The sequence below is a fragment of the Silurus meridionalis genome, chromosome 5 (assembly GCF_014805685.1).
Source record: "Silurus meridionalis isolate SWU-2019-XX chromosome 5, ASM1480568v1, whole genome shotgun sequence".
Taxonomy (NCBI): domain Eukaryota; kingdom Metazoa; phylum Chordata; class Actinopteri; order Siluriformes; family Siluridae; genus Silurus; species Silurus meridionalis.
The window spans coordinates 5,376,037-5,393,310 of NC_060888.1; the positions used below are offsets into that span (position 1 = coordinate 5,376,037).

At 39.0% G+C, this 17,274-nt stretch overlaps 1 protein-coding gene across 4 annotated transcripts; it reads left to right on the forward strand.

The window, feature by feature from the left end:
- Positions 1 to 444: 444 nt before the first annotated feature.
- On the forward strand, positions 445 to 15,814 carry ids (iduronate 2-sulfatase). Of its 4 annotated transcripts, XR_006925905.1 has the most exons (10): positions 445 to 654; positions 859 to 995; positions 2,163 to 2,340; positions 2,502 to 2,590; positions 4,155 to 4,355; positions 4,429 to 4,599; positions 4,840 to 4,966; positions 5,356 to 5,529; positions 12,278 to 12,560; positions 14,396 to 14,531. XR_006925905.1 is itself a non-coding variant. In XM_046850126.1 (9 exons), exons 1-9 carry the CDS (start codon positions 582 to 584, stop codon positions 14,515 to 14,517), a joined length of 1,272 nt encoding a protein of 423 aa, XP_046706082.1. In that variant the 5' UTR covers positions 445 to 581; the 3' UTR covers positions 14,518 to 15,814. The 4 variants fall into 4 exon arrangements, 3 of the variants coding, with proteins under 3 accessions (XP_046706082.1, XP_046706080.1, XP_046706079.1); XM_046850126.1 differs by lacking the exon at positions 12,278 to 12,560 and having other exon boundaries at positions 14,396 to 15,814; XM_046850124.1 differs by lacking the exon at positions 14,396 to 14,531 and having other exon boundaries at positions 12,278 to 12,771.
- Positions 15,815 to 17,274: the final 1,460 nt, after the last annotated feature.

The window sequence follows — 17,274 nt, forward strand, 5'->3', positions numbered from 1 at the left end:
AGGTACACACTGGACATAGTACATGTGTGTGAATGAGAGGGTGTGTAGGGGTGTGGTTGCAGGGAGAAGAGGAGCAGAAGGTGGAGGAGTTCAGGTACCTGGGGTCAACAGTGCAGAGTAATAAGGAGTGTGTTAGAGAAGTGAAGAAGCTTAAGGTTGAGCCGTAATGACCCTTCAACAGAGGTGCAAAATGTAATTGGTGACGTTATGACGTTAAAATATAGTGGACTTAACAGTACATGCATTAAATCATAAATGTAGTGGAGTAGACAGTAAAAGATGCTTATATCTTTGATACTCAGTAAAACTAAATAGTAGCCAGCAAATACTAAAATACAGTAACAAAGTACATTTACTCAAATACTTCACAAAGAGAAAGTTAGAGGGTTGAAGATTGCAGATTGACAGCTCATATGGCCAATAGGAGCAGTTAACTGAGGGGGCGGGACATCGAAGGCGGAGCTTCAGGAACTAAACAGGAAGCGCGCACAGCGAGGAGAAGTTTAATATCTGTGCTTTAAGATGCAAATCTTTCGGGAGTTTTTATGTGATGTCGCTTCGACTTGTTAACAAGGCTAAAGATGTTTTCTCGGGCTCACATATGGCTGCTTTTATTCCTGGTTTACCTTCTGGTCCTGTGTGTATTTGCAAAAGGTAGTCTGCTTGCTAACATCTTATTAGACTAATGACTGTGTTTGTTCTGATTCCTCATGTCACTAACTCATAAATCAAGTAACTATAAAGGTATTATATTTGGGATTACTGAATTAATGATTATCATTTAGCGCATGATTATTATATTTCGAGTCATTTTACATGATCACTGTATGATTGTATTTATTTTGCCTCTGTTTGTAGGGAAATTTAATGTGCTGTTCTTGATAGCTGATGATTTGAGACCCACTCTGGGTTGCTACTCAGATCCAGTGGTGAAATCACCCAATATTGATCGACTTGCATCTAAAAGTACTGTATTCTACAACGCTTTTGCTCAGGTAACTTGAGTTTGCACACAGATCTAATCACCAATCTCTCTGTTAATACTCATGGTCCCAGCCCTGGTCCTGGTCATCGCCATGGTCCATCTCCATGGTCCGGCTCCATGGTCCGGCTCCATGGTCCGGCTCCATGGTCCAGCTCCATGGTCCAGCTCTGTGGTCCTTCTCCCTCTGCTGTACATTGTACTGGTTTTACTGTGTGTGTGTGTGTGTGTGTGTGTGTGTGTGTGTGTGTGTGTATATGTATGTATGTATGTATGTATGTATGTATGTGTGTGTGTGTGTGTGTGTGTGTATATATATATATATATATATATATATATATATATATATATATATAGTACAGTACATATATAGTAATATATATAGTATAGTACAGTACAGACCAAACGTTCATATATATATATATATATATATATATATATATATATATATATATATATATATATATATATATATGTGTGTATGTGTGTGTGTGTGAGAGAGAGAGAGAAAACTCTTTGAATGAGCAGGTGTGTCCAAACTTTTGGTCTGTACTGTGTATATATATATATATATATATATATATATATATATATATATATATATATATATATATATATATATATATTAGGGCTGTCAATTAAAATTTTGAATCGCGATTAATCGCACGGTTGTCATGAGTTAACTCGTGATTAATTGCACATTTTTATCTCTTCTCAAGCTACCATAAATTAAGTTTTTAATGCTCTAATCAACATGGGCATAAACAAATATTGATGCTTTATGCAAATGTATGTTTATTATTAGTGAAACCAGACTCAACATGGCGCATGAAGACACATTTAAATACTTGAAAGTAATTATGGTGTTTTTAAATGACACAAATCATCAGGGCACCAAACAGATGTTTTGCTATGTTTCCACACGGACGGTTTTAATTGCCGGATGTGTGCATGATGGCGGATTTTTGTGCTTGATTTGAGACTTGGCACATCAGTAAAACAAATTTTTATTTTATTTTTTATTTTTTTAATTCCTTTTTATTTTTTATTTTTTTCTAGTTTTGAAAAACATGCATATTCCATTCAGATAAGTCTTAAATATTTGACTTTAACTACACATGAATAATGACTAATGTGCCTAAAGTAGCTACATTTTGTTGGGTGTTTCCTTTCCCCTAAGCAAGCAGTATGTGGCCCAAGCAGGACGTCTTTCCTTACAAGTCGAAGGCCAGACACCACCCGGCTCTATGACTTCAACTCCTACTGGAGAGTCAGCGCAGGCAACTACACCACGCTTCCGCAGTATTTCAAATCCAACGGCTACACCACCCTGTCTGTGGGGAAGGTCTTCCATCCAGGTGCTTCTTATAATTTCGTGCTCTGTACTCAAGCATCCCTTCATTTCCTTTCTGCCCTTTTTTTTTTGGTAAATAAGAACCATTCCCTACAACCGTAACGTATATAACTTTGTTGTCTGTATTTGCACTAATAATGTTGCTGTCTTGTGTCTGACATAAAGGCATCGCCTCCAATCACACGGATGATTACCCATACAGCTGGTCTGTACCACCGTATCATCCACCCTCTTTCAGCTATGAAAAGAGGAAGGTTAGTGTGTTGGTGTGTGAGAGAGTGTGCATACATGCGTTCATGTCAAATATATATACAGTTTATGGGCAATTGGGCCTCTAGATGAATAAATTGAAAGTGTCTTGTGGACTGCAAGAGGGCCACCATTGCAAGATGTTTATTTCATTAGGAAGCAAATTAAAGCAATAATCACCTCTATTACATTTTATATAAGTAGAAAAGTTAGATAACCTTATTTTTTTTTTGCACTAAATGTTGCATATGTGTTAATTTGAAGGTATGTGCAGTTCTGTGTTCCTTGTGATTATTTGTGTCCTTTTGTCCATTTTGGTTGTTTGATGTAGCACCTTGGTCCTGGGGAAACGTTGTACACTGTATAGGGTTGAAATGACCCTAAGTAAAACCTAATTGACGTGAATTTAGGATATACACACTTCCATCACAACGATATGGCCCCCAGCATGACAATACTGTACCCCTTTTGTGTTAATGTTTTAATGTTTGTACAGAACAGTGGTTCTCAAAGTGTGGCGCGTGCCCTCTAGTGGGTAATAAAGACATGGCAGGTGGGCCGCAATGAACGGAAGGATTTTATATAATTTTTTGTGTTCTTCATTAATGATTTTCTTTATTAAATAAAAATAGAATTGATCCTCTCAAAGCAACACTACCCTCAAAAACAATATTTAACACAACTTCACTTTAATTTTCTCTGTTTTTGAACTTGATGCTATTTGATGTTATTGATTTAAGACTTGATATTTCAAAATGTAGATGTTTGACTACCATTACATATTTCGTTTCCATTTTTTTGTGGTGATGGAGGACAGTTGGGGCTTGAAAATTCAACCGCTCTAAAGTGGAGAATGGCAGAAAAAGTTTGAGAACCATTGGTATAGAAGAACTCAAGTGTTCTTCACAGAACCCTGGGGATGAACTGGAACACACTGACTGGAACTCCAGCCCTCCTCACTCAACATTTGAGCAAGCTCTACAAAATCTAGTGCAAAGCCTTCCCAGAAGAGTGGAGTCAAGTTTAATTCAATTCATTCAAATTTGTATACATTTACATTTAAGGCATTTGGCAGACACCATTATCCAGAGTGACTTACAACTGAGCAGGGGAGGTTTAAGGGCCTTGCTTAAGGGCCCAGAAGTGGCAGCTTGGTGGTGCTGGGTTTTGATCTTGTGATCTTCCGATCCAAAGTCCAGTGTAGTTTAGCGCTTTTAACAATAAAGCCTTAGCTCCACCAAGCTGCCGTTGTGGGGCCCTTAAGCAAGGCCCTTAACTCAATATCTGCCCATAGGCCGCTATATCAAGGTTGACCCTGTGCTCTGACTCCAGCAACAGCCTGGAATATTCAATGAATGAATTTTTGCTGTAATGTATATGTGACAATCAAAAAACCCTTTTTTTTGTTTAGTTTTGTCTAATTCCCATTTAATGCCATAAACATTTATCTGATGCACTCCACAATATCTCAGATGTTCCAAAAAAAAAAATCATGAGCTCCAGGAAAATTTGTAGCAGGCATGTTGCAGTTCTCCCTCTCGCAACTTTACAGCTCCTTTCTGCTTTCAGGTTTGCAAGAGCGAAGATGGCACGCTTCACAGTAACCTGCTGTGCGCTGTGAACGTTTCCGAGATGCCTTTGAGAACTCTGCCTGACCTGGAGAATGCAGCCGAGGCTGTAAGACTGCTCAAAACTATGAAAGATGCAGAAACTCCTTTCTTCCTAGCAGTGGGCTTCTACAAACCTCACATTCCTTTCAGGATCCCAGTGGTATGTAAAATAGAGCATAAAAAAAATCCTTGAAATGAGGTTGAATTAAAAACAGTGTGATGCTGTGTCACAGGAATACCTAAAGCTGTATCCTATAGAGAACATGACACTGGCTTCAGACCCCGACGTTCCTAAAAAGCTTCCAAAAGTAGCCTACAACCCCTGGATGGACATCCGAAAGAGAGAGGACGTGAAGGCTTTGAATCTCAGCTTCCCATATGGACCGATTCCTAAAGACTTTCAGGTAGTTAGGAATATGTACTTAATCCGTAAATGTAAAATAAATGGTCCCTAACCGTCTTTATTATAGTCTTAGATTATTATTATCAGTCCTGTCGCATGATTGGCCGATTGGATAATTGCATTAATGAGCAGGTTGCTAAGTGGCTGTGTTTAGCGAGTGTATAGTGCTTAGTGAGTGTATCTGTGGAGCCAAAATCCTGCAATGAACATCTGTTTTTTTTTCTATCTGACTGATTTCTAGCTGCGTATTCGGCAACACTATTACGCAGCCGTATCGTATATAGACGCCCAAGTCGGAAAGATCCTGCAGGTTCTCGATGATCTAGACCTGACCAAGGAAACCATTGTAGTGTTCACCTCAGACCATGGTTTGTGAATTTTTTTTTATTTCCCCCATTTATATCTATAGACAATAGAGATATAGAGTGTTTTGCACAGTGTTAATTTATATTGCTAGTCTCCACCACTAGATGGCAGTGTTGAAACACCAGCACAAACCCTGACGATCTTTTTTAGATGCCCAAGTGAACTGTATATGAAAATTCATCACCGTCATTGATCTCAGCATGCAGATGTCTAACCTCCAGCACTGGAATGTTTAGCGTACATGCTGACTCACGGAATGAGATAAAAAGTGCTGTTTCATTTCATTTCATCATGCTAATGGGACAGCCAATTCTTAATCATAGACACCTGGCTCCTTTAATGAAGCAGGCAGCAAAATAAGAGCATATATGAGATTCTCATTGTGTTCCAGGCTGGTCCCTCGGTGAGCACGGTGAATGGGCCAAATACAGCAACTTTGACGTCGCCACCCGTGTGCCATTGATCGTGTACGCTCCAGGTGTGACCTCACCTCGGCCTTGGCCCGGGGGAAAGATGTTCTCATATGTAAACGTGTTTGGAAAAGCACGGGAGCGTTTTGACGAAGGTAAACACACTTGAGGCATCAGTCGTTAGATGAAGCCTAGTCTTCCGTATCCGATTTCAATTTGCAGGGAACATTTCCTGCCTTTTGCTTTTCAGTCAAGCAAAAAAAGGATTCCTGTGTGTACATTAAAATATGAAATAAAATCGTTTAACCCTTTTTTTTTTTTTTTTTTTTTTAACAGTTAGCTATTTTGTGCTACACTGTTGATATCCAGTGGATTGTTTGTTACACATTTTAAACGACTTCTGCGTGATTTAGATGTTAAAATTGAATGTAATGATGCCGTATTGTGCGTTTTTCCTATTTCAACAACTTCTTGCTGGAACCGTTTTAAATTCTTCAGCCGTGCTCTCGAATTTCATGCAAGATGTCTGGACCACTTTCCTAAGGGAACACTGCCTAAATCCAGTGTACGGATTTGTCTAGCTCAGTGTTGCCTACAGCAGAGATTTGTGTAAAGATTTGTATAACAATTTTTTTTGTTTTGCCTTAAGTGGAGAAATGCAGAATGTAGTGTCTGGAGGTTTGGAGTGCTGTGCCAATGTAATGATCATTTTCTCATAGGGAACGTGTGCTGCTCTTTTAGAACAAATGCTAATCTTATTCTCTTTGATTATTTGCAGCTGTAATTTTTTGTGAATTCCAATGCAGACAAGGACTGAGGTAGATGAAACTAGATTTTCTGAAGAAATCGTAAGTGGTTCTTGGCTGTGCAAAATTTGACAAATTTGCACGTGTATGCATTTGTTTGATCCATGACTCATTTTGGACTAGTTAGGTACTGAAGAATTTCTGAACGATCTACACATCGACACACAACATGCACAACTTAATTGCAAATTGGACTTTTTTTTTGGTTCTCTGGACCAAGCTGAGCACCTGGACATGTCCTTCATGCCTGTGTAGGAGTGGAGGTACAAAAATGTCCCATTATTGTCAGACTTTTTCATCAAAAGATTGTAACACTATCTGTTCATTCTCTATGAGCTGAAACTGTAAAATATATTTACATACATACATTTTATATTATATAATTGTTTACTGTTTAAACAATTATACGTTTATTTACATTTATGGCGTTTGGAAGACGCTCTGTGACTGAGCCACTTTCCAATATCTTATTTATAGAAATGTGCAGTTTGGGGTTAAGGGTCTTCTTTGAGGGCTCAGCAGTGGGTGATTTGGGCCGTGTCCACACTCGCACCTTTTTGTTTAAAAACACATGTTTTGACTTTCTGTCCACACTGAGACGTTATTTTTAGTCACCGAAAACGTAGCTATTTGAAAACGCTGTTTTTGCGTTTTGTTGTGGGCCGTGAAAATGCGCTTTCGAAAACGATGATGCGTTTTCAGTCAGGTGACGGTGCCTTTCCTCGACAATCGACGCGACGTTTCAAAGAGCCGGAAAGAAAATAAACGCCAGACGTAAATGACGCTAATGTCTACTCATGCGCAGAACAAAAACATGAACGTTTTTAGACATTTGGGTGTGGATGAGCAACCTTTGGGAAACGACTAAAAACGATATAAAAGTAAAACTATAAAAGTTTTTTTTTTTTTACGTAAAAGACGAAGCCAAAAACCTGTTTCCATATCATTACTAAAAAATCTTTTGTTTAAAGTCAATTTTTTGTTTTGTTTAGCACAGTTCTTCAATCTGATTGGTCAGAAGGTATCCAATCGATCCGTTCGCTATAATTTTAATTGCAGCATTATTATAATGTACTCATTTTTGTTTTTACAGTAATTGTTTAAACATTGGGACGTGTAATACAGACCCTGTACATAAACCTGTACAAATAAGCAGAATAATGATAGGGTTTGTGCGACAAAGAACAATGTATAGTAAGTTACATGATGAATCATTTATACTGAATTATATACTGATTTGTAGTTATGAGGGTCCATGTTTTGTAACGGTCGGTTTTCCTCTGTGGGAGAGTCTTCAGGTGAGTTTTCGCTTTCTGGTTTCTTGGTAACGTGAGGAGCTTTATATTTTTGTCATATTTCCTAGACGGCATAATGAATGATATAATGTATATATCTAGCAGGAATTTATCTCGTGAACAGTCAGGAACATTGAACATAAAGGAGTGACTAATCAATAACATTTTTAAAGATCGATGTGGGACAGGATTTCCAACATTCTGCTCGTGAAATGTAATCGAACTCGAGCGGGAACAATAATTCCAAATCGTGTCAGGTCACGTCACATTACCTAGTCTTTGATTATTTTCAACCCTGTCAAGTTTTATTTCTTACTTACCTAACTTCATTTGGTAAACATCGACAGTCCGAGCATCTGCTTTCACAGTGAAGCTTGCTCTTTTGTCAGGCCTTTTTTCAGGACTGGAAGGTGGCCAAGATGGTGTCTGTCTTCCATTTGTCTCCTTTTTGGAGGCCCTGTAGAAAATGTGTTTCTTTGGAACCAAATGCAATAGTTGGACGCTAAAGGACCTGCACAATAGTCCAAAAAATACACTGAAGCAACTGTTTTTTTTAGGTCACTTCATCTTTTTTGGATTATAATGAGAAATTCAACCAAACGGATTTACTGGAATTGCAACACAGAGTCAGACGGCGTATGAAATAAGTGGTTGCTGATTGCTTTATTGCTCGCTAATGTCAGCGTGTTGTAACCTTGATCCTGGCTTTGTCTCATTCTATCATCTCCTTACGCTCTGATTTCCCCTCAGGTTATCTTGTGCGCAGCGTGGTGGAGTTAGTTGACGTCTTCCCCACTGTGGCGTCTCTGGCAGGCTTGGTCTCCGTTCACCATTGCCCAGTCCCTTCCTTTAAAACTGTCCTATGCACTGAGGGTTCGAACCTTGTACATCTCCTTGGGCGTCATGAACGCAACCCCAACCACCAAGCATACGCTTTCAGCCAGTACCCACGCCCCGGCGACACCATCCGAGACGACTCGGACCTGCCTTCGCTCGCAAACATCACTGTAATGGGCTACTCTGTGCGTTCCACCGACTTTCACTTCACACTGTGGGTGGGTTTCGACTCGTCTTGCTTCTACGCCAATTTGAGCGACGTGCACGCCGGTGAGCTTTACATCCTTTCCGAGGACCCAAACGAGGACAACAACATCTACAACGAACAAGTACATGCAGACGTAGCGATGCTGAAGCTCGGAACACGGTACCCGTGGACGGAAAGTCTCAAAGAGCATATGATCTTCCTTGGGAAGGCTTTGAAAGGAAACTGGAACCTATGAGCACTTTTTTAATAATTCACAATTGACAATTTCTGTAGTTGCTGCTCTGATAAAGGGAGGAAAGAAAATACCTTAAAATCTCACAAAACATTTTTCCTTGTTCTAATTTCCACGGGAATATCAACACCTGGCCAGTTATGCACTGTTCATTAAATAATATGGTGTCGAACAGAGTTGAAGTCTAACACACAAAAAAAAAGGGAGGAACACATTTTATTTTAACCGATGCCGATAAAGCACGTAACGAGGTCACATTTAAACACTGATGGAAACACAAATCTTGAATTTCCTGTCGCACACTCCTGCGGCACGGAAATCCCACCCTGAAGTTGAAATGTGAAAAACTTACAAATGATATTACACAGGTGCACCTTGGAGAACGGTTTAACGATGATGAATGCTTTGTGTAAAATCAAGATGAGGAAAAAGGTTTGTGTCTTTCAGTTCAACTTGCACTCTTTACTGCTTCTCATGCCTTCACCTAGTACACAAGGATTTTAAAGACCACCTTACCCCCGCCCCGCCCCCAACTCAATTTTTGTTTGCCTTCTTGATCTGATGATGTTGAAACGGCGTTTTTCTTCCACAACGCATAAATTACTTCGAAAGACGAAAATCAAATATTCATGTGGAAGCCAATAAATGTCTATTTTTCGACCTAAAACAGCCGCCACAAAAGCAAGTGTCTGTCTCTGTCCCTTTTTCCCCCTGAAATGCCTTTTTTTTATAAACGTGCAGCAGGAGTGTGCGGCGAAGGGTAATCCTCGGGGAGTGTCGACGCATTCGGGAGCCAGCGAACAGGCTTCGTTGCCAGCTGCTTTCATTTTCACAGCTTTTGTCTAAAAGCAAGGTTCACGCAGTCGGCTACGGATCCACATGCCGATATATAAAATGCACACCGAATTAGCGTTGTGTCAAATAACGCTAGCAATCCAGGGCTTTCATTTAGGCCTCTTAAACAAGAAATATAGGTTTAATTTTGTACTGTTTTTTTTTTTCAGCAATAATTACGCGTTACATATTATATTTTAAATTGCCGCGTTATTGGAAATGATTACAAAAAGTGTTTTGGTGTAATTTTTTATTATTATTTATAGGCACCGCTATTATCCACTTGTCACATTCTCCATGTAAATGGGATTATGCTGAAGAAGACAAACACTCCGAGAGGAGCGGAGAATTTGACTTAGTGATGATAAACGATTTGTATTAACCACATTAGTTTCAGTGCAATTCCTAACAGGGAATCAATGCAGACACGGTTAGGGATCACTGCTCCGAATAATAAACATTGATTTCCATAACCACGGCTGCTCTACACGTGGCTCTAACTAATGACGTGCTGGAGACTTCCAGAGTGGAGAATTGGTTGCAAATGCATCTCGGAAAAATTTATATTTTGGGTTTAAGCCAAAAATAAATGTAGCAGTTAACATATTTGTGTGCTGTTTTCTTCTTCTAGCACAAAAATATAACTGCAACCTCACTACAATCATAATCCAGATATATACTATATAAACATATACAATATATTAGGTTTTTATTGGAGCCAATGTTGTTATTTTGAATCTGGAACTTTCCACCAGCAGAGCACAACAGGTCCAAGACATTAACTGTAGGCAAATAAACTATATGGACATACGTTTGTGGACCATTTGACCATAATAGTTGTAGGTGCTTTTTGAACATTTCATTCAACATTTAGTATCTTTTTACTGTTATGATAATGTCCACTCTTCTGGAAGATATAGAGCTCAGAGCTCTTTTGCAGGCCACTCAGGATCTTCCACTCTGATCTATGTAAACCATATCTTCATAGAGCTAGCTTTGTGCACCGGGGCGTTGTCATGCTGGAACAGGTCTGGGTCTCCTAGTTCCAGTTGAAAAGAAAATTTAACGCTACTGCATCCAAATATATCCTATACACGTGTGTGCCTGTACCTTGTCAGGTGGTTATTTGTTGGAAATAAGATGTTAGAAGCTAGAGTGGGTAAACATGGCTCTTTGGCTATGTGTCAAGGAGACCAGTTTAAAAGCTACTGTTTTAGGGTTATTTCTTTATTTTATTTACTTAATACCTATCTTAATGCTGGTTTTGTGCCTTTTAGCAGTATTTTTATTTGATATTTATTCAATTTTGCCTCAGAATTTACAACCATTTATATACTATAAGAAAGAAAAACTGGTTTTATTATGTTGAGGCTTTCCATTGTAATGTCTGCCAAGCTGCAATATATTTGAACAGCAATGAAACCCAACTCAATCCCCCGAACTAGAATGCAGCAGGTCTATGTTTATTCTAGCTGTAATGTGGGTCCTATAAAAGACAGCTGGCCTGTATTATGAAATAGTCTGTGACCTATTACTTTGAAATCAAAGTTGTTTTGATCACAAGGGCTTTCATGATTAAGTCAGAGGGTTTTTTTTCTTCAGAGTAGAGAGTCCAGACACAGCTCACATACATCCAGTGAAACAAACTCCGTTCCCGGCAGCCAGAAAACAGGAATTTGCTTCTTAGTATCAAAGGAGGACTAAAGTCACAGGATGAGTCTCATCAATTTACTGTAAAAAGGCAATCATGGAACAGTTGGGACCTAACTTTGTCACTCAGAAAATAGTGAAGAAAAGGGCACTATGTACAGTATAAGTTATTATAACAATCTATTAAAAAAAAACAATCTATGACAAACTTCATATTCATATCTTTGCATGGGGACACATATGTGTTATGGCCAGATAATCACATACTCTAAGTTTGGCTGTATTAAGTGGAAATATATCATCTTTGGGATAGAAGTGTCACTGCAATACCCACACATAAGAGATTAATGTTGCTAACTGGTGCTATTCTGACCTTGTGCTTTACCACATCTGCTATTTCATCATAGACTTTGTTATAACAAAGAGCAAACGTGAAATTCTGCATGAATCTGCCACATAGACGTTTGACATGACATACGTTTGACATACGATGACGCTGCAACAAGTTGTTCGAGGTGTTCGAAGTGGCCTGTGTGCTTCGGAGAACAACCCCCACCCACCTTACTCGCCAGATTTGGCTCTTGTGGACTTAGCCCTCTTCCTGAAGATGAAGTTTAAGCTCAAATGTCGCCTTTTGACACGATTGCAAAGATCCGACACGAATCGCAGAAGGTGCTTGACATGATTCGAAAAGAAGACTTCTAGGACACATTCCAGAAGTTGCAGGAACGTTGGGAGCGCTGTATTACTTAGCAAGGGGACTATTTTGAAGGTGATAGTGTGTAAATGTCGATAAATAAAGTACTGTCCTGTAAACAGAGCTCGTCTTTTTGATACCACCTCGTATAGTACATTACGTTAACTGGAATCAGAGAAACGATGACATGCCCCTAGTGACAAAAAAGGATTACAAGGATGTAGCGCGCTTTGTTTACAGTGAGACAGTCGTGCCCCTGGGCTAACATCATGCTAAATCTGTACGCAATTCGTCTGCTTTCCTCACGAAGACCCCCTCTCTCCCAATCTTGTATATTATTCCAGATTGTCCTGTTGGGGTTACCCAGAGCTCCTGTGACTCAGATGGGATCTGTAGATACCAGCAAAATTCGAGCCAGGTTTTATGGACCACAGAGTTGAGGCATGTCAGCAGGGATGTCGTCCCTCACTGACTTCCCTCCGCAGGGCTCATTTCCTGCTGCACCCAGCGTTATGCTCAGCCACAGTCAGATCCCACGCAACTTTAAACAGATGTGAGAGTTCATGCAAAGCTACAGGATCACAGAACTCCAACCTCTCAGTGGCAGCGCTTCCTCAGGACATAGCTGTAAGTGAGGGGGCTCCTACAGTTGTTCATGGCACGCCATACACACACCGAACAGCAAGGGTTTTGTCAGTTTTACACATGTAATGAGAAAAATAGTTCGGAACAGGTTTGCAAAAATGACTGTATATTTTACTACACATAATTTTCTGGTTTACTGTATATCAAATTAATAAATGATTAAAAAAAATCCATTAACAGAAGGAATTTTTATTAAAAGAAATACAAAAAACCTTACATAAATCATTCTAGCTTCCAGAGTAAAAAAAGATCTAGTGTAATTTTGTTATAAATAATATATTAATACTAGAACAATACATTCGGATGAATTCTGAAAGGTTCGAGTGACTGTTGTTGTAGCAGAGGTCCCTGATGAAAGCTTGTCACATGACATTACATTTCTGCACATTGACTGTCACCTCATTTGACATAGTGAAATAGTGTAAATGTGCAAATTTGTATACAATTTTTTCACTAAAGTCTAAAAGATGTATTTTTCTACCAATGTTACCACACACACAACACCGTGTCAGGATAGCACTGAGGTAACACATTCCTAGAAATACACATGCACTGTGAACAAAACATTAATTAATGTAAATGAAAGTGTTCAGGGCCTGCTGTAAATGTGCTCTCACAATTTCAGGGATAAAAAAATACATAATTTAGGTTATGCTAAGGTTTTTTCCTCCCAATTTTGTCTCATTTGCTGCTAACTAGTGGCGTAAAGCAGAACATTTTCGACTGAACCAAAAACAACAGAACCAAAACTATCTGCTATTAAAGAATTAGACTGATGTTCTCTACCTCACGTCTACATTCACAAAATGCTTTCAAATGGCAAAGGGAAGAATTCTCCAATCAAAACATTGTATAAGAAAAGCAAGAGATACACAGTGCTTGCTGAGATGCCATGATTCTCACAAAAAAGTGTGCTTGTGGCAAAAAAAAAAGGTTGTACAATGAAATGTAATAAAATGTTGGAAACATTACAAATGTAAACGAGTGAATTCAAACTGCATTTTTCTGGATTTTGTTCTCGCATTAAAGTAACTTTAGTATAGGAAACAGCAACTGAAGATAATCAGTCCTTGAACAGATATGGTTCTCTGTGAATCTGAATTTAGAAATTTACTCAGATACAACTAAAAACCAGCAGAAATTGGATTGGATTTACTGCCAGGTATATAAGACAAATATTTAAGGCATGAACCAATACAAAAAAGAGTGCACAGAGGGTCCAATGTAAGATTTTTCCCAGACAACTTTAAATATGTACAGTATAATATACACTGTGTAAGTGTACATTTTATCTTCAAAGTGGATGTGTTAGAAGCAGGACAAATGGGCAAGCGTAAGGATTTGAGTGAGGTCGACAAATTGTGATGGCTAGACGACTGGGTCAGAGCATCTCCAAAAATGTAGCTCTTGTGGGCTGTTCCTGGTCAGCAGTGGTCAGTATCTATCAAAAGATCCAACAGATGAGCTCCTGTGGCTCAAACTGCTGAAGAAGATAATACTGTTAATACTTGATGGGTCAGGACTGTTTAGGCAGCAAAAGGAGGACCAACACAATATTAGGCGAATGGTTTTAATGTTATGCCTGATCGGTGTATATGTGCACTGTTGGTTTCTTCTTTTTGTTCTTGTTATTCTTCTTTTTCATCAGATGTCAATTTTTTTGTTACAAATTCCTCCAGTATCTTCTTCAGCAAGAAGGAACAAAGCCTCATCATATACATAGTGTAACAACATACCATCATCATATACCAACTTAAAACCCAACATAATAAACTTCCCACTATCCTTACATCTGGATTTCTCTCATTTTTCTCTAGGTCCTTTAAAAGCGACTGCCTCAATGCACTCGATGTCTTTTGGCAGTGAAGTGCCTGCTAATGACCACACTGGCCCAGCAGTGAGCAAGCAGATGAGCAAGAGAGACAAGAGGAAAAAATAGAGAGGATGAGAAAGGCCCACTGTGGCTCACATAATAGCTCAGGTTCTTGTGCCTTCCATCTGGTGCAGCGAGGGAGCAGCTCCCACAGCAGGCCCCGTTCCCGACCCGTGGGCACGGCCACTCCATCATTATTGCAGCACGCTGCTCCCTTTGCACCGACATGGCATTTAGTAATGTCACTCCACCAGCCGTGGTACCCGAGCTTGACAAACCCATCGGGAGCAGTCAGCTTGGCCTGTAAAAAGGGATGCAGGGGGAGAAAGATGTTCAATATTACCATTTGTCTTGCTCCAATGTGAATAGAACAGTGGGACAACCATGCTGGAATAATTATTCCCGACTGCCACCATGGACTGTTTCGGTATGCTAATCGTATCTATTTGTAAGATTGATATTTTACTCTAACACACTCCTTTACAAATAATCTTCACATCATCACTACATGATTCTAATCACACAGCTTTCTTTATATTCTTTTGAAATTAGTTTGTACCGTTTTTTTCCCCCTTCTGTCTCTGTCACTCCCTGCTCATGTCGGACTAATGAGAACTAACTTCAAAGATGCATATTTATCCATTTTGACCTCCTTTTCAACTGACAGCTGGCATATGCCGCGTTTCTGTTGCAATGGTTTCCACGGAGGCACATGAAAGGCAAATGAAGTAGACGATTGGCCGCCTTGCTCGAACGTTCGCTTGTGAATAAATCAACGTTCTACGCAAATTCGTCCGGAAACAGAATACTGACATCATCTCACATTCGTCATTTAAAACACAAAAAGCTTCTCAGGATCATCGTGTAAAACACAACAAGCTTGTCACATGCAAGCATGATGAATCTAGGCAAATGAAGAGTAATGCTTTTTTTTTTATTTTAAACGAGCTCGAAACCCGTGATAATTGGCTCCGAGCCGTGTGCTTCGTAAACAACTCGCACAACTCAGAAAATGATTTGTGCGTCCCCGGTGACGTTTGACGCACTTAATGACAAGCTGTCTTTATACAGCATTATTGCAGGATGGTGGCAGAAATCCCTGAAACATATGAACATGTTACCAGAAAGCATCTGTAACGTGCACATTGATGACTGACGCCTTCTGGTTATTGCTTTATAAACTGTGTCGATGCAATATTAGGATAAATAATGATTGGAATCAAATGTGCAATAATTGAGTCAGATTTTTTTTTATCTAGTTTTTATTCACTATGGAAGTGACCTCAAAAAAAGTGAAGAAAAAAAAAGGAGAGAAAAAAATTAAACCTTTATTTTATTGAATGTTAATTCTAAAAAAAAAAATTTAATAAAAAAACACTGACAAAAAAAAACAATGTTTTTATTCTATCATTCATTATATCATTACATAATATTTTAAATATAAACACACACTTGTCCATCGACAAATCAAATAAAAAAAACCCTACTATTGTTCGAATAAATAAATAAATAAATAAATATGTATATACTTTTGTAATGTAAAAATCTCAAAGAAAATGAAAATGTATTCTTCTGCTATCTGTTTTTTTTTTAAATGCGAAGAACACTTTTTCTTCACTCGTCTACCAATATTTTCACCTCAACCTTCCTGCAGTGATTTAATTAGAGATTCACTATACCTAATCACAATCCTGTCTTCATCTGTCCCTCTCTTCGAAGAACTGTCGTGGGGTTGGTGCCCTTTAGGTGGCCATCTGCTCTGACGCACTGTCATCTCAGATACAGCATCACCATCTGTTTGGTCTCAACCGAGGCAAGCCACATCATTGGGTGATGGAGAGATGGTAAAACAGGGATGATAATGACCGCTGGGAGCTGGGGTTCACCACAAGGACCACTCACTCGCTATCTTCTAACATTTATTGGAAAAAAAAAGCAGGAGTGTGAAGAGAGAATGTGGCAGCGTTGGTGATAACAATCATAATAAAGAGCCTGTGGAATTAGAAAGAGTTTTTCCCTGGAGGGCTGTTAGATTCATCAGAGCACTCAAGCGTGTTAACTGGGATAAAACAGTGGTGTGTCACGTCATAGGTCACTAACCGAGCTGACTGAACTTGTCTAAATGAAGAGTGTGGAATTTGTTACACAGATGTTGTAGCCATGCATGACAACATTTTTTAGAAATGCTTCATTTGTGGTATGGGATAAATATCATAGGTACTGGTGTGAAAAAGCACTATAATGACATTCAAACATTAAGCACATCCAGGATAAACATGACAAATGCTTTTTAGGTTTCTTTATAAGAGCTAGAGAGATTTACACTATATTAACAAAAGTATTGGGACCTTTCCAGCTATATGGGATTCTTCCATAAACAAATGCACACTTTAGGCATGACTTTACATTCCCTTTACTTGAACTAAGAGACCCAAACACGTTCCAGCACGACAATGCCTCTGTGCACAAAGCCAGCTCCATGAAGATATGCATTCCATGGGTTGGAATGGATGATCTTGAGTGGCCTGCTACAGAGCACTCAACTCAAGCATATTGAACACCTTTAAGATAATTTGGAACGCTGACTGGACCCCAGGCCTCCACACCTCACCTACATCAGTACCTGACTGTACTTAACCCTTTTTTTTTGGCTGAATGAGCACAAATCTTAACAAGCACACTTCAAAAATCTAGAGAAACATCTTCCCTAAAGAGTGGAGGTTATTATAACAGCAAATAAGGACTAAATGTGGAATGTGATAAACAGAATTATGTGCATGTGAACTTTTTATTCTTCATGAGATGTCAGTTGTCCAATGCAGA